This window comes from Panicum hallii, chromosome 7, assembly GCF_002211085.1.
Source record: "Panicum hallii strain FIL2 chromosome 7, PHallii_v3.1, whole genome shotgun sequence".
NCBI classification, from domain to species: Eukaryota; Viridiplantae; Streptophyta; class Magnoliopsida; order Poales; family Poaceae; genus Panicum; species Panicum hallii.
The window spans coordinates 36257519-36279561 of NC_038048.1; the positions used below are offsets into that span (position 1 = coordinate 36257519).

General features: G+C 48.8%; 2 protein-coding genes across 2 annotated transcripts; both read left to right on the forward strand.

The window, feature by feature from the left end:
* Positions 1-7213: 7213 nt before the first annotated feature.
* Positions 7214-11053, forward strand: LOC112901705 (peptidyl-prolyl cis-trans isomerase FKBP53). Its single transcript, XM_025970669.1, has 12 exons — positions 7214-7436; positions 7517-7590; positions 7696-7913; positions 8118-8223; positions 8303-8399; positions 9063-9360; positions 9455-9673; positions 9776-9998; positions 10243-10327; positions 10412-10453; positions 10536-10584; positions 10665-11053. Exons 1-12 carry the CDS (start codon positions 7421-7423, stop codon positions 10741-10743), a joined length of 1506 nt encoding a protein of 501 aa, XP_025826454.1. The 5' UTR covers positions 7214-7420; the 3' UTR covers positions 10744-11053.
* Positions 11054-11419: 366 nt separating this feature from the next.
* LOC112901609 (pentatricopeptide repeat-containing protein At1g09900-like) lies at positions 11420-13543 on the forward strand. The gene has a single exon (XM_025970558.1). It carries the CDS (start codon positions 11500-11502, stop codon positions 13285-13287), a length of 1788 nt encoding a protein of 595 aa, XP_025826343.1. The 5' UTR covers positions 11420-11499; the 3' UTR covers positions 13288-13543.
* Positions 13544-22043: the final 8500 nt, after the last annotated feature.

Consider the following 22043-nt stretch of genomic DNA (forward strand, 5'->3'; position numbering starts at 1 on the left):
AAGGATAAGTCTATTCATGGCATCCGATCATATCACCGGTGCTACGACGCACTTTCGTACCCTCTGTTCTTCCCAAGAGGTGAACTTGGGTGGCACAACATGATTCCAAAGGCTCGTGTTACTACGGAAGAAGTGATACGCAGGCAACGTGCTCAGGGTAATAGTGATGATGATCTAGGTAATTTGTTTTGACGTAACTCATGCAGTGTACCTCATAGAACGTACAATCATGGTCACTAATACAATGTTCTTGTATGTACAAGGAATGCTAGAAATACATGTGTGTCTGTACGTGATTACTACTGCTACAAATTTCAGAAGCGGCCAGGAATATTTAACCTAATACTACATGGCAAGCGTCTTTTCCAGCAGTTTGCTGTGGACACATACATCAAGATCGAGAGCTCTCGTTTAGACTACATTCGTAACAACCAGGATGAGATAGGGCTGATCTATACCAAGGTCTTGTTGACAGCCTTCATGCCGGCGAGGGTCGAGGAGATGCAGTTGGCAAGCGTACTATGCTAGGTACGTCATTCATCAGAGGCCCTCGGGATATGAGGCGACGGTACATGGACGCTATGGCATTGGTGCGGAAGTATGGAAGACATGATATATTTCTCATGATGACTTGCAACCCTAATTGGGATGAGATCAAGAGTGAACTTTACCCTGGCCAAACACCACAAGATCGCCCAGATCTCGTTACCCGGGTCTTCAAGGCAAAACTTGAGGAAATGAAGAGAAGGTTGCTCAAAGATAACATCCTTGGAGAGGTCCAAGCCTACGTATATGTCATTGAGTTTCAGAAGAGGGGATTACCGCATGCCCATTGGTTGCTTATAATGCACAGGAATTTCAAACTCACGTGCCCCGAGCAGTATGACCTTCTTATATCAGCCGAGCTACCAAATAAGAAGAAGTACCTGGAGTTGTACAAGATGGTCACCAAGCATATGATGCATGGCACATGCGGTTTGCTAAATATGAATTGCCCATGCACGAAGGCTCGTGGTTCATGCAAGAACCGTTACCCGCGCCCTTTCTGCGAGGCCACCTCACAGGGCAAGGATTCTTATCCCATTTGTAGGCAACGTGATGATGGGCTTAAGGAAAAAATGCGAGGCCATGAGCTGGACAATCAATGGGTTGTCCCTTACAACCCCTACCTACTGTGGTTGTTCAACTACCACATCAATGTTGAGGCATGTGGGAGCATTAAGTCTATGAAATATTTGTTCAAATACATATACAAGGGATATGACCAGGCGTCCGTGGCTGTGAGGGAGGCCGACAAGGCAAATGAAAAAGGAAACATTGATGAGATCAAGCAGTACAGGGACGCTAGGTGGGTTACTCCTCCAGAAGTGCTGCAGAGGATATATGACTTTGACTTGAGTAAGGTCCATCCACCTGTAAAGCAATTGCAACTTCATCTACATGCACATGGTCTTATTCCATCAACGCCAGAATATCAAAGATGTGGTTAACTATCCAGGGACCAAACAGTCAATGCTAACGGCGTACTTCGAGGCAAATAGGTTACACGAGAATGCACGTGGAATCCTCTATCGTGACTTCCCCAAGTATTTTACTTGGCAATCTAATGGAAAATTCTGGCGATGGAGAAAATATGAAAACCATAGCCAAATTGGTAGAATTGTCTCGGCTCATCCGGCTGAAAGTGAATGCTACTATCTCCGGGTTCTCTTAAACCACATCACTGGTACTACGTCATATCAGCGTCTGAGGATGGTGGACAGTGTGATCCAGCCGACATTCCAAGAAGCCGTAGAAAAAAGGGGCCTGATCGAAGAAGACACCACACTTGATGATTGCCTTAAGAAGCCACACTGTACCAGATGCCATCATCACTACGGCGGCTATTTGCAACAATTTTGGTATTCTGCGAGCCAAGTGATATTTTTGGACTGTGGCAGAAATATCTAGATGCAATATTAGAGGACTATCAGCGCAACTATCCTTCCTCAATGGCCATGGAACAAATGGTGCTGATTGACCTTAGAAATATGTTGCAATCGATGGGGAAGGATATAAAGTCATTCCCTCTACCAGATATCAATGACACCTATGACACAGCAAGCGGTATCCCACGTGAGATTTTTGAGCAGGCAAGCATCAAACCTGGTGCGGATGATGTGGCTCTGTCAGAGTCCTTAAACGACAAGCAGAGAGCTGCATATGATGAGATCATGTCTGCTTTTGACACGGACGAAGGTGACTTATTCTTTGTGGATGGACCTGGTGGTATTGGGAATACTTTTCTTTACAGGGCACTGCTCACTGAAGTACGCAGTGAGAACAAGCTTGCTGTGGCGACAACTACATCTAGTGTTGCCGCCTCCATCATGTTTGGTGGAAGAACCGCCCACACACACTTCAAAATACCCCTTACTATTGAGGATGGTGGATGTTGTAGCTTCACAAAACAAAGTGGTACTGCCAAGCTGCTACATACAACATCTCTTATAATTTGGGATGAGGCCACTATGACAAAGAGACAAGTGGTGGAAAGCTTTTGACAAAAGCTTGAGGGATATAATGGATCGGTCGGAGCTGCCGTTTGGTGGAAAGACTGTTGTTTTCGGTGGAGATTTCAAGCAGGTCCTCCCTGTTGTCCGGAAGGGGTCGAGGGCTCAGATAGTCGATGCTTTGCTGCAGAGGTCATACCTTTGGGATTCCATGCGGCCCTTAAAGCTGATGCGCAACATGAGGGCACAGTGCGACCCATGGTTTGCAGATTATCTCTTGCGCATCGGTGGTGGGATAGAGGAGGTAAACGGTGATGGTGATATCCTTCTCCCTGATGATATTCGCGTGCCTTATACAGGAGATAGTAAAGATCTTGATAGATTGATCGAATGCATATTTCCAAGGCTGAACGAAAACATGGCAAGCAAAGACTACGTCACTTCGAGGGTGATTTTGTCAACACGAAATGAGCGGGTGGATATGATTAGTATGAAGATGATCAGTAGTTTCCGAGGGGATGAGATGGTTTACCATAACTTCGACTCTGCAGTTGATGATCCGTATAACTATTACCCCTCAGAGTTTCTTAACACCTTGACCCCGAATGGTCTACCTCCACACGTGCTAAAGCTCAAGATCGGTTGTCCAATCATATTGCTTAGGAATATCGACCTTGCGAACAGACTATGCAACGGAATGAGATTGGTGGTATGAGGATTTTGGAAACACACAATCAACGCAGAAATTGTATCGGGGCAGCATGCTGGAAAGCAGGTTTTCCTCCCTCGGATACCCTTATATCCATCTAATGATGAGATGTTCCCATTCCAGTTTAAGAGGAAGCAATTTCCTATTAGGCTCAGCTTTGCCATGACAGTTAACAAGGCACAACGGCAAACTATTCCTAACGGGGGTGTGTACTTGCCTGAACTCATGTTCTGACATGGTCAGTTGTACGTTGCGCTATCTAGAGCAACCGCCAAATCAAACATCAAGATCCTCGCACTCCCACCTAATGCTGAGGAATACAACGAAGAAGATAAAAGGAAGGATAAGAAGAACTCCAAGAAGAAGGATAAGAAAAAACCTAGTGTGAAGGAGAAGATAAAAACATCTGATAGCAAGAATAAAAAGACAGTGACGAGGAATGGTACATACACAAAGAATATTGTATATAAGGAGGTCCTAACGCTATAGATGAGATAATATATTTATATTTACAATATATTTTATATTTGTTTAATTGTTTTACTCTATACAATATGATTGATAGGAATGCTGTCATAGGTATTCTACGAGCTACATAGTTCTGCAATACATGTCTACGTAGAAGAGTACCGAAAGCACATAAATTTCTACAGTGAGTATACTACTTTATGTAAAAAATATTTTGTTATCTTTAATTGTTTCTATTAATCACATATGGATGTATATTTATATGTCTGAATTGTTCACAGGATGACCGTGCTATGCTGTAGTACTTCACCATCGATTTGTTGGCGTCAGACACGAATTGTTATCAAAAACTACTTCCTGCAAACGTAAAAGATTATCTTAGCCGCATCATAGGAAGGGATATAAATTAGAATTTCTTATACGTTTATTTGCATATTTAGTTGACCTTGGTGATAGTGGTGTACTTATGGGTTTGATTTATCTTAATACTTTTTGTAACGACAACATTTTTTATGATGAATACTGTTATTTATTGGCAGATTTACATCTTTTACACTTGATCTTTTACCTCCCATAGCAACGCACGGGCATTCAACTAGTTGTTGTAGGAAAAAAAGAATGGTCAAGTGGCTCCCTTGGTGTATATGTAAAGAGAAAATTCCTTATTCGACACTGAAAAACTGACTCGTTCCTTCCTTGACACTCAAAAAATTTTCATTCCTTATTTGACACCCACTTCATTTTTCATTCCCAAAATGACACTACCGTCACTTCCGTTACCCAAACCGTGAACTACAATTTCTACTAGACAAAATTACCCCTGACCCGAGAACACTCATCCCCCTCTGTCAGTGTTTTTACCGTCGGCCTACCTAGGGATACCCTAAGGTAGGTGATTATTTGGTGAGGGATCGCCGGATCTAGAACTTGAAGGTGAACGCAAGGACACAAGACACAAATTTAGACGGGTTCAGACTGCTAAAGTAGCATAATACCCTGCATCCTATTTTGGGGTGTTGTATATTGCGCTCTGCGCTTGGGTGTTGAGTTGCCTGTTGGCTGCTCTTTGTTGGTTCTCTGTTGGTTCTCTGATGGTTCTCTGCCTATTTAGGTATCCTTGCCATCCTTTATATATCCCAGGGGACGGGGTTCCTAGTAGGATTACAAGGTTAGAGTCCTAGTAGAATTACAAGGTTTGAGTTCTAATAGGATTACAGTGGAATCTTAATAGGAATCAGACTTTTTTTCCTCACAGGTAGCTTCCTTGCGGTACCTGGGGGATCTATCCCTGACACCCTCCCCCGGGACGACTCTGTTCTCCCGTTCAATCTCCCCTTCGACTCCCACCAAACCCTAGCTAGGGGAGGCTGCCGGCGGCGGCTACAGGCGGCGCAAACGGAAGGCAACAAGGCGGATCTGGAGGGGGGCGCATCAACAGGCGGGCGGAGCAAGCGGAGGCGCGCCCTCCAGCGCCGTTCTCTCCTAGGCCGGCGCCCGCTGCAGGGCGCGAGCTGGAGGCGGGCGGAGCAAGTGGAGGCGCGCCCTCCAGCACCGTCCTCCCCTAGGTTGGCGACAGTTGTATGCTGCGGGCACAGGGCGGGCGCCGCCGTTCCCTGGCTATTTGGTGGATGCAAGCCGCGGTGGGCATTTGAGGCTGGGGGAGGTGCTGCCTCCAGCACCGTTGGCCCCTGGCTTAGCAACAGGTGCAGGATTGGGAGCAGCAGGAGCGGTTGCTGCCTTTGAAGGGTGAGTTTTTGACTCCATATTTTTCTTTGAAGGAGCACGAGAAGCAAAAAAAAAGGATTCCGCTAGCCCTGCAATGAGCCTAAGGAGCAAGAGAAGGCTCGGTCTGTGATCCTCATGTGGACTTGTCTTTGTCTATCTGAACTTATATGTATGTATGCCAGCTTAGATCTGTGACTCTCATGTCTACGTGGTTGTGGACTTGGTTTCACGTGTGTGAAATTGCACGTTTCTATAAACTTTAGTTATGTGTGAACCTACTTGTTGAATTTGTGACCATTATTTATGGATCTATCTAGCTGTTACACTTGAACCTTATCATCTTATTATCTATGTGGTATCATCATACTGCTATATTGTTTGGATATTTGGTTATAAATGATGCAAATAAATTGGAGCAAATTTGATTAACGATGATGCCAAAAAAGTGATGCAGAAAATATATACAAAAAGTAAATATGTTGCAAAGGGGAAAGATGAAAAAAATACGTTGAACATTACAGCTACATTAATCTCAGGCGCAAATAGAAAAGATGCTAAAAAAACGTGCAGCATTATAGCATTACAACTACTCCAAATATATGAGGGGCAAATGGGTCTTTTCATGTGGAATTTAACACAGTTAACCTCTCAAGTTAATAGCAGTGTCGTTTTGGGGATGAAAAATAAAGTAGGTATCAAATAAGGAACGGAAAATTTTTGAATGTGAAGGAAGGAACGAGTCAGTTTTTCAGCGTGGAATAAGGAATTTTCTCATATGTAAATATGAGGAAGAAAGTGGCAAGCGAGATGAAAATAGTTAAAAGGGAAATACAAATGTGTATACTTTGCTTGTATTGGTAGAAATGCTGCACATAGCATTGAGGAAAAAAATGCATATTGCCTGCACCTTTAGCGGATATCATGGGATGGCGCATTGCCGGTAGACATGCTCATGCATGCAATCGAGCTAGGCCAAGCAAACAAATACACGTTTAGATCTTGATGTAGCTAAGAGGACATGGAATGGATTAATTTCTTACTTCTCAGATGCCACACCCACACAATACAACTTTAAACAAATTTTAGTACAAGGGGTTGTTTAGATCCAGGAACTTTTAGTCCGGGTCACATCGAAGGTTTGGATACTAATTAGGGAGACTAAATATGAGCTAAATATAAAACTAATTGTATAAATGGAGACTAATTCACAAGATGAATCCATTAAACCTAATTAATCCATCATTAGTATATGTTTACTGTAGCATATCATTATCAAATCATGGGCTAATTAGGCTTAATGGATTCGTCTTATAAATTAGTCTCCATTTATACAATTAGTTTTGTAATTAGTCTATATTTAATACTTCTTATGATATGAACATCTATATGCCAACAAGGTGATGTCAGGGAAAAAAAAGGAAGTGAACCGCACCCTAACCTATACATCTACATCTACATAGCAACAAGGTGATATCGGACAAAGAAAGGAAGTGAACGGCACGTGAGCATAATCACTCTGCCCAGTTGATGAATTCGAAACACGAGCCCCGTTTAAGAATTAATCTGAAATGTTTCTGAATAGATTAGCAGCCTGATGTCAAACAGGAACTTCTCACCCTCGTATTTTTTCCGTCACACATAATCAGGGACTACTCGGAACTGATCAAATTTCACTCGAGTTACACCGAATTTTGTCAAATCGGAAAAAGTTTATTGGTCCAAATGGGCCTCAATGTCACGACCGGCCCGACCCAAATGGGTTAGACAATATCATACATACTCGAGGGCTAAAGTACAAAACGACACCCCTCACATTCTCTCCCAGTCTTCCCCTCCGCCGCCGCTCCCCTAAAACCCCATTCGTTAGGGTTTATCGCCGCTGCGCGACGCTTCCCTCCCCGCCGCTTCCACCACCCTCTCGAAGCTTCCACTGCTCCACAGCCCCACCCATATCAACCCCAACCCCCTCCCGTCTCGTCGCCATTGAGACGCCGCCGCGCGAAGTACTTGCCGAGCCGCCGCAACCATGTCGACGTTCTGGGGTAATTATCGTTTCCGCCGCCACCGATTTTACTTTCAATTTTCATTGTGCGGTCTGACCGGATTGTTGCGTGCTTCGCAGGCGTGGAGATTAAGCCAGGGAAGCCCTTCACGCTCACCAACAACGACTGTGGCGGTCGCCTGCGCCTCACCCAGGTTCGCTTCTTCTCGCAGTTTGACGGCAGCAGCGTATATCTGTGATGTTGTGTGACGAATGACGAATGTGAAATTTTTTGGTTGGATTGACAAATGGCAACTCAGGCGACGCTGGGGGATGAGGTCGTCAAGGGGGAGAAGGGTGCCGGCCGGAAGAAGTGCGTGCTACAGTGCAGTGTCGAGAGCAAGGACCCCGTTTACCTTTGTGCCCTGGTGCCGGAGCAGTGCGAAACATGCCACCTGGAGCTCGAGTTCGATGAGGAGGTAGTCACTTTTTCAGTGATCGGGCAGAGGAGCGTCCATCTCGTTGGATACTATATCGCGTATCCTCCGCTGCATTAGTTTCAATTGATTATAGACCTCTTTGCAGTAGATTGCTGTAGGATAGCTATAACCGATTATCGTTCTTTCTAGTATGCTGTAGGATGGTTTCACTTGCTTATCTTTCTTTGCAGTAGATTGCTGTAGGATGCTCTTTGTGTTGGGAATTGCTGTGGAGCTTGTTTTTCCTTAAGTATTTTTGTTAGTGATGCGTATGAGGAAGATATGAGGGACAGCGATGCTGAGAGTGACTCTCTTCAAGGCTCAGATGAAGATGGTTTCTTGGAGGATGATGATGATGATAATAACATGGTAATGATCGACCCCATGACAACAGGCAATACACAGATCTTATCCTGTTGCACAACTCATGTTAGTATGTTACTGTCAGGTTATGGGATATTCAGACAGTGAAGATGATTCAGACTATGATTCAGAGTCTGATGATGAAGAGATGGAATACAATCAGCGTAGGGGCAAAAGTTCAGGTAAGCATTGCATGTTGTTCCATTGCCCTGCATACAATCAAAGAATGTCCCTCTAGAAATGTATGTATGCTACTAGTATTCTCCGGCTCACTGATCATTGTTTTGGACCTTAAATTAGTTACCGCTAGATGTCTATCTTTTCCTTTCATAGTCATTAGTGTTGGTAGCCTTGTGTTTGCCTTGTATTTTGGGGTTGACAGAGGGAGAACAGTTGAGCCAAAGCTATGATATGAACTGGTAGTGGTAGGGATTGTAAGTGCATATGTCCAGTGAATAACTGATGAAAACAAATGTAACATTGATTTGAAGTTTACATAGGAGCATGTTAACAGATAGTATATGCATTATAAAATATATCATAGAAAGATGTCGTGGAATTCTTTTGCTTATGCATATTGCCAGAGTGGAACTTCTTCTGAAACTTCTCTAGTATTCAAATGTGCATGGTGAGGTTACGGAAAGTCTTATGGGGAATTAATATTGCAAACTACAGCCCCATTTTTCCCATCACATTAGAGAAATCATACATTTCCATTCGTTTCACTTAGTTTCATTTGCACTTCTCATTGGCATTGAAGTTACCTCATATGCAAGGGATATTGAATGCCTAAGCCCAGTCAGGATCGCATTATGGGTTTCCTTACCTGTTACTAAATTTTGCAGTTGTTATTGAGGAAATTCAAGAGGATGACAAGCCTTCTGCGGGTGAAGCGCAGAAGGGATCAAACAAGAAGCAGAGCAGTGAAAATGGTGACAAGTCTCAACTTCAGCTTGTTGTGAGGGCTCCTGCTACTGAATCCTTGGAAAGTGAAGATGAAGATGGCTTTCCTGTATCGTTCTCTGAATCAAAGAAAAGCTCCGAGAGTGCGTCGAAGAAAAAAGGGGGAAAAGATAAGGAGGCTAGCAATGAAGACCGGAAAAGGAAAAGTGGAGCCATTAGCGATCTTGGCGACTCTTCAGGGTACATGCTATCTCATGTGTTGCCCCAGAATTTGTCATTAATTAATGGCCTGGTAACATGCCCTAATGCTTTTCAAATTTACCTATGGTTCTAGGGATGTAAAGGCTGAAAATGATGGAGCTTCAAAGAAAAAGAAAAAGACCAAGGACAAAAGCACTGCTATGGACAACGGAAAGGTAAATGATGATGTAAAGGAGATTAAGCAACAAGGTTCTCATGCTGATCCTTTTAGCGCAAAACAAAAGAAGAAAAACAAGAACACAAGTGTTTCTGAGGCTGGTGTTGTTGAGCAATCTGCTAAGAAAAACAATATGTAAGTATCTTAAGATGCTGCATTTCTTTTTACTTTTCACATAGAAATGTGTTTCACATGGTTCTATACTATTTGACAACCTTACCTTTTACATAATTCCAGTCAGAAAGATGGCGAGGAGGTAACTTCTCAGGAGGCTAATAAAAAGAACAAGAAAAAGAAAACACAGGACGCAAACACAAGCGAGAATCAGTCGCCAACTGCAATTGCAGAGTCAAAGAACAAGAAGGAGCCACTACAAACACGAACCTTTGCTAATGGTATGATAATTCAGGAGATGGTGTTGGGCAAACCTGATGGTAAAAAAGCCACCAATGGAAAGAAGGTAAACATTTTTGGCTTCTCTGGAGCTTCAAGCTACCATTTTACTATTGTAACTTCTCACTGACTCCTGCAAACTTCTCACTGAGTCCTGCAATGCTGGCATTTGCATGCTCCAGTTTCAGTATCTTTATATCGGCATTAGTTGCATGATTGGGCATGGTTATGATTGGACTTTTAAAGAAACTTTTCATTGTCTGATTCCATGTTTACTTTTACTGAGAACTATGGCCCACCTTTTTCCTTAGGTTGCTGTCAGATATATTGGCAAGCTAAAGAATGGCACGATTTTTGACTCCAATGTTAGTGGAAGACCGTTCGAGTTCAGACTAGGTAATTACTTCTTGCTGATGTCTTGCTTTTTACCATCTTTCAAGAAGAGTATTGGGGTTGATTTTAATGGTAAGTTTCCTGCAGGTGTTGGGCAGGTTATCAAAGGATGGGACGTCGGCGTCAATGGTAGATGAACCTTCATCTTGTTGTCAAACACAAGATTATCATGTAGTCCATATTTTCATGGTTTTGGCTTGGTGCTTGTTAGGTATGCGGGTTGGTGACAAAAGGAGACTCACCATACCACCTTCAATGGGGTAAGATACCCATGACATTGATTTGTATCACCAGCAGTTGCTCGTTCCGATCCAGTCCTGATTTGTAGCTCCGTTTGCAGGTACGGGAGCGACAGAGTGGGGAAGATACCGCAGAACTCAACTCTCATCTTTGATGTGGAGCTAGTGAACGTAAAATGAAGCTGAGGACCAAGATGGCATGAAGGTCCATCATAAACTGAGGCAGTTTCGCAAGTTTTGGAGCACCGATTTTCTTCTGCAATGCTATTTCATAGCCGTAGGGACATGTTCAGTGAATTCGATGCCTTCATTTCTATTGACATTATACTGTAAAACAGGAGCGATCCTGGCTAATTGCCGTGTCGCAACATTTACCCTGCTTGCGCATGATCATACGGCGGTTGATCCTTTTTGGTCCGTTTTGATTTGATCATCTGCTCTAGTATCATATGAAACCTACTGGGATGAATTGATTAGCACTATTGGAGTTTATTTTGCTGCGTTTTTAGAATGTCAATTAACTCTGCTGCTTCCAAGTCATAGAGACAGACCTAGTGAGAGATGTCGCTGACTGGAGTGGTTTGGGTTTTGCTGCTCGCTTTCCAAACCGAATCTCCTTGCAAAATCCCAATTTGGGGTGGCTTTTCCGCGTGCTCCATATTTACCCTTTGCGTAGATCGGGCTTGATCATTCTTTGGCCTAAATGAGAGCTAAATTTTCTGTTTAACTTGCTCACCTGATAGTTATGTCTGCCATCAGCCATCCCCCCTCCCCTGCGCTGTTGTTCGACGCGGCTGTCCGATGCGACTTCCACAGTTCCCACTAGTAGAGCGGATGAGTAGGCAGTGGAGTGAGTGGCACCAAGCGGCGCGCCGGGCGCCCACGCGGCCACAGCCACGGCCCATCGCTTCCCGAGCGCCGAAGTCCAAACGCACGATGCCTTCGCCACCACCGCCCCCCACCGCGTGCGCTCTCCTCCTCCCCTTCTCCCCCTCCCCATACACCTCCGGCCAACCCCACCACCCCGCGCCCCACCGCCTGCGCGTCCGCGGCTCGAAGCCCAGCCCGCCGGGCCTCCCCAAGCCCAGCACCGGCGCCAGGCCGCCCCCGCGCCGCCTGCACGAGGCGGACCGCCGCCTCAGCTCCCTGGTCCACCGGGGCGACCTCGACGCGGCGCTCCGCCTCGTGCGCGCCTCGCCGCGCCCGCCCGACGTGCCCCTCGCCAACCGGCTCGTCCGCGACCTCTGCCGCCGGGGCCGCCCCGCCGACGCCGCGCGCGTCGTCGAGGCGTGCGGGCCGGAGGCCACCGCCGCCACCTACGGCGCGCTCGTCGACGGCTACTGCCGCGCGGGCCTGCTCGAGGACGCGCGCCGCGTCGTGGGTGGCATGCCCGCGGCCGTGCGGGCCACCAGCGCGTACGCCTACAACCCGCTCATCCACGCGCTCTGCGAGCGGGGGCGGGTCGCCGACGCGCTCGGGGTGCTCGACGGCATGCTCTGCCGAGGGTGTGCGCCAGACGTGGTCACCTACAACATCCTCCTCGAGGCGGCGTGCAAGGCGAGAGGGTACCGGCAGGCCATGGAGCTGGTCGACCTCATGCGCGCCGAGGGGTGCGAGCCCAACAACGTGACGTACAATGTCATCATCGACGCCATGTGCAGGGAAGGAGATGTGGACAAGGCACGCGAGTTCCTCGACAGCTTGCCATCTAGAGGTTGCCAGCCCAACACCATCAACTACAACACTGCCTTGAAGGGATTTTGTAGCGCCGAACGATGGGAGGATGCTGATGAGCTTCTAGACGAGATGGTCCGAGAGAATTGCCCACCGAGCGAGGCAACCCTCAACGTGATCATCAACGCCTTGTGTCGGAAAGGATTGCTCCAGAAGGTTACTCGGTATCTAGAGAAAATGTCGAAACACGGCTGTGCGGCAAATGTTGTTACTTACAATGCTGTCATCAATGGGATCTGTGAGCAAGGGCATGTGGATAGTGCCTTGGAGTTGCTTAGCAACATGCAATCCTATGGTTGTAAGCCTGATATCGTCACCTACAACACTCTGCTGAAGGGTCTGTGCAGTGCTGAGCGATGGGAAGATGCTGAGGAGCTAATGGCTAAGATGACCCAGAATGATTGCCTCCCAGATAACATGACATTCAATACTATAATTAATTTCCTGTGTCAAAAGGGATTGATTGTGCAGGCCCTTGAAGTCTTTAAGCAAATGCCTGAGAAAGGCTGCAATCCGAACTCAATCACTTACAGTACAATAATATGTGGACTTGCCAAGGCTGGCAAGCTGGAACAGGCCCTTGAGTTGATAAATGAAATGGCCAGCAAAGGATTCAATGCAGATAAGATGTATCACTTGTTAACTGAGTATCTGAATAAAGAGGATAAAATTGAAGAGGTGGTTCAGGCAGTTCATAAACTGCAAGATGCAGGCATATCACCCCACACTGTACTCTACAACACATTACTGTTAGGGCTTTGCAGAAATGGGAAAACAGATTATGCTATCGACATGTTTGCTGATATGGTCTCCTGTGGTTGTATGCCTGATGAATTGACGTACATTATACTCATCGAAGGTTTGGCTTATGAGGGCTATTTGAAGGAGGCAAGAGAATTGCTAAGCAAGTTGTGCTCTAGAGATGTTCTTTCTAACAGCTTGATCAAGAATGTAGCTTTGTTGTTAGGTCAAAATATTCACTCTTCTTGAGTAATGATCAATTCGAGGGATGGCTGCACTTTTAACTACATTACATATAGTGGTGGAGTAGGTTAGCACTTACACATTGCTTCAATTTTGATTGTAAGTTCTCTTTGCTTCAGACGTGTTGTAGTGTAGAGCTTAGTTCTCCATCTGTTTAAGTTTTGTCTGTAACAATGCTGTCCAATATCATGCCTGTTTGGCTGATTGTAGTCGCAAATTTTTACGCATACTTACACAATATGAGCACATTGGATTGCAAACATGATTTGATGATTACTTTCTGGATGCACATCTGGTTAATACACCCTCGTATTCAAAATATAAGTCATTTTAGACTTTTGGATCAGTATTCTTAGTTTATGTTTGATGGAGATATTTTCTCTAGGATTTAAGTTAAGCTGCATGTGCAATCAGGTTTAAGGAGCAGGAATATTGTAGGCCTGCACCTATATAGTATTCTAGGAGTTCCTGGAGTACTTTCTTTAGAAACAAGAGGTCAAATTTTTAGTGGTTCTATATAAAACCGAAAATGGATATTAGGCCTCTGAGAGCTGTATAATAAGTGTTCCTTTGTTTCAGACTAGAAAAAAGTCTGGCCTTAATGTGAAGTCAATTCCTAATTCTGATTTGCTTACTTTAGTATAACAGAAGTAACATTTAAAGAATAATTATACAATTGTGGCTCAAGTTACTTCTGATGGATGGCAATTTATCTTGTAAGGTGTCTTTCTTTTTTAGGGCTATCTTGTCAGGTGTCCTGGACCCCATTTTGTACTATGCTGCTGTTTCAAGATAAACCTCTTCGTGGTATTTTGCTTAGTCTGATAATCACAATGTCAGTTCGTGCTCTTTTGAGTTAGTTATTTCAATTGAATTGGAGTAAATTGCACCTGCCAGTCATATTAAACTATTGGCTCCTAAGTGAAACTATGCTAGTGCTGCATATTTTCTCGAACACTTGTGCTGCATATATACATATACATGGCCCTTTTTTTGTTCTGTTGCTGCAGTTAGGTGTTAGGGCATAAGGCAGCTAATATGCTTTGACCGTAGCAATATAAGCACTAATATTATTGATATCGCATTATCTGATAGTCTTCACATTTCTCTATTACGACTACATCATATCTTTTCTTCTACATACATCCATGGTACCAAATTAGTGCAATCATTATGGGTGATTAACTGATTACCATTTTACCATGTTTATATCTTACACCCTAGACTGGTTTGCTTTGTCCACTTGTGAGAGTTTTAGTTTGTCTTTGTTAGGCTAGGTTAGCATGCAGTATCGTTTAGAAATTCTTGTTATGCCATGGTGCAATTCATGAATTGTGCAGAGTCTGCACGACAGCAGAAAGCTCTTCAGCCTGGATGCCTTGGAAAGACCGAATCTGGGGTATGGATGATCACCCTTTACTTATCTCTTGGTGGATCCTCATACGGATGATCATCTTCCTTTGACCAAATTTTTTGTGTGTGTGTGTAGTCATCACCTTTTGGTCGATTCAGAGGGGATAGTCCTCCTGAATATGGTCCGGTAAAGTTACTTTTGTGAATATGTGTTTGAATAGATCTGGTTTAATCTATTTTTAACTTTCTCAGACTTCTTTTCTAGTGCCAAAGTGGTGAAAGGTTGCACTGCACTTGCCTACTCGGGTTGCCATCTACTAAGAGGTTCAGACTTTTATTCTCTCGAGTGGAATCTTGGAAAATATATGCCCTCATATTGATTCAGCGCTCTTTGCTAGTACCTTACACCTGCGGAGGCCCAAGTAGCAGCATGGATGGCGTGGTAGTTTCTGGGGCCAGAGCACTGGTTGCTTGGGTTCTCTTCTACTCAAACTGTTCGCTGCTCCAATTAACTCCAGGTAAATCGTCCCAGGTGTCTAAAGGCGCCTCCAGATGCCCTTCCTGTCGGTGTCTCCAGTTGTAGGTAAAGTTGCCTAAGCACCAACGCGCTGTGAAAGGTTCAGACCCCCACTTGAACACTTGACCATGACAGCATGCATGCGTACCGTCTGGTCTTTCTCTCCAACTCGTTTTTTGCTTTACTGGTCTGGTCACCGATGTACATCCACTATTCCACTCTTTTTTAAAAGAAAGCAGGTGAGATGTTGGACTGGACGAGCAGACGGCATTGTGTGCTATGTGCAATGTGTGGCTGGTGCTCGTTCTTATTAAGCCACTGTTCAAACTCCAAAGTCCAAGAGCATTTTGGGCTTCCTCGCTGGCTGCTTTTATCTCTCTGCCTGCTCGCTGACCACGGACCAGCATAAGAACTCGGACCTGGAAGCTGGAACCGTGAGGCCCTCTGAAAGTCTGGAAGCAGGCCGATGATTCTGCTGCTGCTCCACATAGCCAACACCGGGAAGCAAGGGTTGCGTGCCGGTGCCGGGCCGGGCCGCCGCATGCGCTCGGCGCCGTGGCCGGAGGAGCTCCTCCGGTCTCGCTCGTTGACAACCCGGTCGGTGCTCCCCCGAGTTTGGTCAAGCCTATGGAATGCATGCTACGCTTTGGTGTTGAGTGCTGACATTCTCGGCGTCAACGCGGACCTGCCCCTCCGCCCTTTCACACCTGACGACGACCGTGGATTTGTGGACTCTGGAACGGACACGCCACACCGGGTCGATCGGCCGAGCTGACGTGCGCACGGTACGGCTGCTACGCTACCGTCGCGGTTTCAGACCCTGTGCCCGTAGCGCTGCCGTTCCGCTGGTCGTGACGTGTCCCGTTTCACCGCCTCCCGTTACGGGACTACCACTAGCTACTAACAGCCTGACAGGTGGTAGCAGGAGCAGGAGTAACTAGTATAGCAGCAAGACCCGTCAAGTACACACTGACACTGTACTGCTCGTCTGCACCCCCAAGTCCTTCCTGCCCGTCGCCGTCACATGCGACTCGCGCGCGGCTGTTCTCCGGCAAGCGCTCTGGAAAAGCCGTTGCTGTTCACAGTGGACTTCGCCGCGAGGTCTGAAAAAACTCCGGTTACTGCACCGTGGTCACCGTCAGCGGATCAGCGTGGTGATTGGTGAATTAAATACCGAAAGCTCTGAATCTCATGCTGCTTGCACTGGAGGTACCTTTTCTTTTCTTCTCGAGCGTTTACCGTGGGCGCTGCAGTGGGTTTGCTGACTTGGTCTAACCTAACGCACGCCGTAACGACCCGATTCACGTCTTCCTGGTGCGTCGCGAGCGACCATGTGTCCATGCCCTACACTTTTCCAAAGGCATGGAACTCGCTTGCTCTTGGGTAGCAAAGTCGCTTCCTTTTCCAACTGAAACACCCCCAAAAAAGCTTCACCGCTGACCCAAGAGCAGCAGTAGTAATTGGAGTTGAGAGTAACTGGTTCTGGTTTGATTGGCTCTCAGACACCTGCCTAATCTTCCCGAGTGGCTGCCTCTGCCTGTCCGGCAGAAAATGCACCGGGTACAATACCTGACGGAAGCATCCCGGGTGCGAAGATCAGAGTGGTCACTGGTCAGGTCTCAATGTGTACAATATCGCAACAGATTCTGCTGCATCCTATCTGAACGCCGGCCCGCGAGGCCCAGATGGGAACGCTCGAACGACCCAGCAGGCCGCCGAAGCCGCACGAGGCCACCACGTTCGGACGCCGACCTTCCCGGGGTTCTTCCAACACGTCGGCGCACCCCGCGCGGGCAGGCGGCCTCTCGTTCCCCCGGCACGCCGCCGCCGCTGCCTGCTGGTCAAGCTCCGACCACCCCCCGTTCAGAGGCACGCACGCATGGACGGCGGCCGGCGCTCGGGGTCCTGGAGCTCCCATGGGAACGCGGGATCCTGTGGGCGCGTTTCTTCGGGCTTCGTCGGCGGCGCCTGTGTGCGGTCGGTACGGCCAGTCTCTGAAAACGCCTTGATGCTGTAGTATAGTAGTGGCCGAGTTTACTTTCGGTAATTTTTGACCGGTTACCGCGACGACGGGTCCAAGCTGACGGTGATGAGCTTTTAGTCCGGAGCGAACTTTCTCGCTGGGCGCGGGTTCTGTTTCTTGTAGCACTAATAACAACTCGTTCCGACAGCTTTGTGTGTGTCGTCATCCGTGACTTCACCGGCGGCGTACGCACGCCGCATGCGCGCGCGAGACGGGTCGGACGTACTAGGTCAGTGCCCCACGCCGTCGGAACACTAGCTCCCTCATCAGTTCCCCCCTACCTAGCCTGCCCCCGTCAACGGCACGTCAAACCTTTGCTGATCAACGGCACGCCGCCAATGATCCGCCCGCAGATAGCCGGCCACGTCCAGGAGCCGGGGAACCTCCCATCCCATGCGCTTCGATCGGGCCCGCGCGCCTCACGTCCCTCGCGCGCGCGGTAGCTAGCCTCGTCGGCGTCGGCGCCGGGATATGATTTGATGTGTGCGTGCAACCACCCGGCCAGCCGGACCGCCCCCTCGTACGTACGTTGGCAGTGGCAAGCCGGCCGCCGCGCGACGTGACCCCCCCCAGAACCTCTGTCTCCGCAGGGCAGGCCGCAGCCACCACCGTCCACCGGCCCCGGCGTGGCAGCACGCACGTACCCACGTCGTCTCTCTACGGCCGCGCCGATGCGCAAATCATCACCGCTTTCCCGACGCAAACATCCCCCCGTCGCGTCGCGTCGCGTCGCGTCACACTACCGCCACCCGATCACCGCCGGTGGCCCGCGCCGGCACGCGAGCGACGTGTGCCGCCGCCGCACCGTGACAGCTCACGCGTCGAGGACGACCGAGGGGGCGGGCGGGGCGCGCTGGAGCCAGCCGCGGCCGCACGGAGCGTGCGTTCGCCGAGGCGGCCGCGTCGCCGCTGCTGCCGCGCGCGTGCTCCGCCGAGCAGTAGCATAGTAGCATTCATGCCGCGCGGCCGGGCTCCATGTGTGTATAGCAAGGTGGCTAGCGTGCTAGCGCCTCGCGGCCGTGCGTACGATACGTCGCCGTCGCCGTCGGGGTCCCAGCCGGTTTTAAGTCAACCGGATTTTATTTGCCGCCGCGAACTGCATCGGTGGTGTGGTGTACTGGTGTGGCCAGGCGACGCTGGCTGTCCTCAATCTCTCGATCCTCCAAATCATTGCCTACTCGTTGTTTATTTCCTCTCTCCATCTCTCTCTCTCATGGAGTCATGGTTGCGGTCAAATCGTTGTCTCCTGTTTCATCTCTCTCTCTCTCATGGTTGCGGTCAAATCATTGTCTCCTGTTTCATCTCTCTCTCTCTCTATCTTTTGTGGTTGCGGTCCAGATTGTATTTGTTTCCCCTGTGTAGTGGAGACGTGGAGTGCTACAACGATCCGCTCCAATGATTCGGATGTTGCCTGTTGCGTACCGAATCGAATGCCTCCTACGGTGCCTTATCGTTCTGGACCGAGGGACCAATTTCAATGCACAGTTTTATTATACATTACCATCGTCCTCTCTCGTCTTATAAAACTTCCCCTCCTCACGAAACCTTCGCTATGACTGGTCTTGCCCCGGGCAACGGCCGGTCGAAACTCAGCGTCTAGAATCACCGAGCTCGCTCGACTATTCGCTGTAACTTCCCACAGCTACCCGAGCGCCAGCGCAGGCACGGCGAAACGAAACCCTTGACCACGACACCCAGTTGAGTCTACTCCATGGCGATCAATCATCAATCCATCGATCGGGTCCTCAACCACCCGCCACCGAACCGCGGACGATCCACCCATCCCGCGGCTGGCTGGCTGGCTGGCTTTCGATCAGCACGCCGCGCGCCGCCCCTGCTCACCAGGAACGGGCGACGGTCGCCGTCGCTCACCGGCAACCCCTCCGTCGTCGGGGGCCTTTCAATGCGTTGCTCGTTCGTCAACGCGGCGCCCCCGGGCAGAGGAGGCAGGGCGGCGGTGCCGATCGTATTGATCGATCGCCGTGGCCGGAACTAACCACGCGGGCGTGAGGCGCTGTTCGTGCCACGCAGCCGCGCGCTCGCCGCGGTGCGCGCGACCTGGGAGGCTGGCCAGCGAAGGCGACAGCGTTCTCCCATCGCGCGGCGTGCCACCGCAACTGCCGATCGAATGCTAGTCCCTACAACTTCTGTCTCACATACTGTGCGTGCTACTCCATCCTGAGATGGTACTAAAATGTTTCTACTTTCTTGGAGGTAGCATGTACTACGTGCTAATCATGGGCGTATGTACTGCCATGTTTCCGTGTGACCAGTGTGCGATGCGGTAAGTGTAAACTGTAAAACGTACCAGAACTACGTTGCAGAATCCCAGTACAACTCATGGTACTGGTTCTCCGATCCCATGAAACTGACAAACCGTCACCTGGTTGTTGACCATATGGCCAGGCCAGGTCAGAGACGAGGAGACAGCTACAAAGCCCCTACGCTGCTAGCTGACGGAGCAGGTGCGGAGGTACAGCTCCGGCGACAGGCGTGCAGCACAGTACAGCACTGCACAGTTACTGTAGCTTCACCAGTCACGCAGGATCAGGTCCCTTTTCCCATGTAGAACGCGCCATACGCAGCAGATCCGGTGACGCCCAGCATTTTTTCTTCTTCCACGCGCTACCGTAACTTCCTCCTGACCTGTACCGGTTCTTCATGCCAACGAGGCTTTTTGAAACTCCAGTCAGGGTGATCCTGATCCGGTGACGGGAAGCCAAACAGGGCATGCATCCCCAGCAGCAGGGAAAACGCACGGCCGAATAGCCCTGCTCTGCACTGCGCGTCCCAGTACCGACGGATCACGGATGGAGCACGACGCCCCGAAACAGCTGGGGCCACTCCTGCGCAGTGCTCCAAGGACACAGGTCGCCGTGCAAACGTTTCTGCTAGCCGGCCGCTGGGCGGGCGGGATGCGGAAGCCGGCTGATCGGACGCCGGCCCGTGGCCCGCCCGTCCAGAAGGTTCCGAGGTCCTTCTTCGGTTCTTCCCATCCCAATGGTGCTGCTGGTAGTCTGCTCTTCACACGTGGCGGCCGTTGCGCTCGCTAGGGACGAGACGAGTTCAGGTTTGGTCACCGGATTTGGGGGCAGTGGCTACCCTCAGCCCGTCGGAAAGGAGCCACGCCGGCCGCCGCCGGATTGGCCAGGGGTGGTTCCGTGGGCGCATCGGGCTCGGCCACTGACTTCCGCGCCGGTGCGGCATCTCGGTCGGCTGGCTCACTGTACGCGCGCTGCGCGGGTTGGGACTCGGGACTTGAACATGGGATTCCAAACAGTTATTCTATATATCCCCCGGGGGCTAATGGTAGGATCGGAGGTTGGTGGATCTAGCGTCCATGCCACTCCTCTTCTTCTTCCATTCATCTTAGGAATAATAAAGAGTCGTTTTCTTTTGATTTTTTTTTCAAAAATGGTATACGATTTTATCTTATGCTCATCTATTTTCCTCGGAATACAATGGTCTATAAAGACGAGGGTACAAATTCTGACCGTGAAGAACATACTAGAAAACCAGTGGTATGATACCAGTGACACTAGATCCATTAAGCGGGATCTGTATTTTAAAATATAATACTCCATCCGTTTTAAATTGTAGGTCGTTTTACCAAATTTAGATGTATAATTTTTGTTATGGATCTAGACATAATGTATATCTAGATGCATTGCAGAATCTATGCATCTAGATTTACTAAAACGACCTACATTTTGGAACGGAGTGAGTACTTTAGTAATATTGTCTCAACATCATGTACTATTCTTGGATACTCCCAAGATCACACCTAAAACATGTCGAATCCCCAGCACAACACCACGAAAAAGGAGCACAAAATAAAACTATACTCTTTTTCAGAGAACTGGCATGCCTTACAAACAAAAAAGATAAAGGACATGCGCATCTAGAGGTCGCTCAAGAAGAATAATGCTGCCGTCCACTTTCATGGGCAACAAAGATCAAGCAGATTAGTGGCGGGACCCTGGACCAGCAGTCCAGCGGAAACAAAGCCACTGCATCATAGTACTCAGCTTTGAGAGGACACAGATCGAAGCTTTGCCAAAAGGGCCGTCCATTTCAGCGGTTGGATCCTGTGTAGATTCTGCCACGCTCACAGTCTCTCACACATGCCCCCGAGCTCCTCGGGCTTTCTTTCTCTCTCGATCTCTTCTTTTTTGGAGTTTCTTTTCCTCGATCCCGAGGCGAACAGCGTGGCGGCCTGCTGGGACCCCGGTCCGGCACACGGCTTTGACGGCCGCGTGCGATCGGCGCTGGCCGCTGCGTCGCCGTCGCCTTGACTCCTCCACGACGCGATCGGCAAGAGGCGAGCTGGAGTAAAAAGAATAAGGAGTCATCGCGCTTACTCGCCGGCGCGGTGGCGCCGTTGTTTTTCTCGTGCGGCAGGCACAGGCAAGCACATTCCTACATATTCCTACCACGCGTGCCGTCGCGAGCATGGCCTGTGTAGTGTGACACAGATCATGGTGGAGTAAAAAAAACAGGAAAACTTTACTGAAAACCACGTACCCGCGTTACTCGATGGCGGCCTTCCGTGCGCACCAACCTTGCCACTCTCTGCCACCCCGATCATTGTTGATCAATGACGCCGCGGGGATGGGCATGCAAACGGCGGCCGGCGACCTGCCGGCGGAGGGTCGCCGATAAAGCTGACCCACCGTTCTTGCTGCTACGCCACCGTCTTCAGATAACGGCGATACGCGCTTCAGCGTATCAGAAAATAAAAATTGCATCTGTGCACCGGACCGTGTACGTGCCCACCACAGCGTTCGATCCTCTGGAGGAAAACAGAATCGAATTGTACCGGGGAGGAAAGAGGATGAGGAGAGGAGACCGACGATTATCTAGGAGCAG

Bases quoted from the DNA above. Each gene is read 5' to 3' on its own strand.
- LOC112901705 (XM_025970669.1), top strand. The intron at 9,674-9,775 runs GTAAGTATCTTA...ACATAATTCCAG, and splicing joins TCTGCTAAGAAAAACAATAT to TCAGAAAGATGGCGAGGAGG. The intron at 10,585-10,664 runs GTAAGATACCCA...CTCCGTTTGCAG, and splicing joins ACCATACCACCTTCAATGGG to GTACGGGAGCGACAGAGTGG.
- LOC112901609 (XM_025970558.1), top strand. From the start codon at position 11,500: ATGCCTTCGCCACCACCGCCCCCCACCGCGTGCGCTCTCCTCCTCCCC.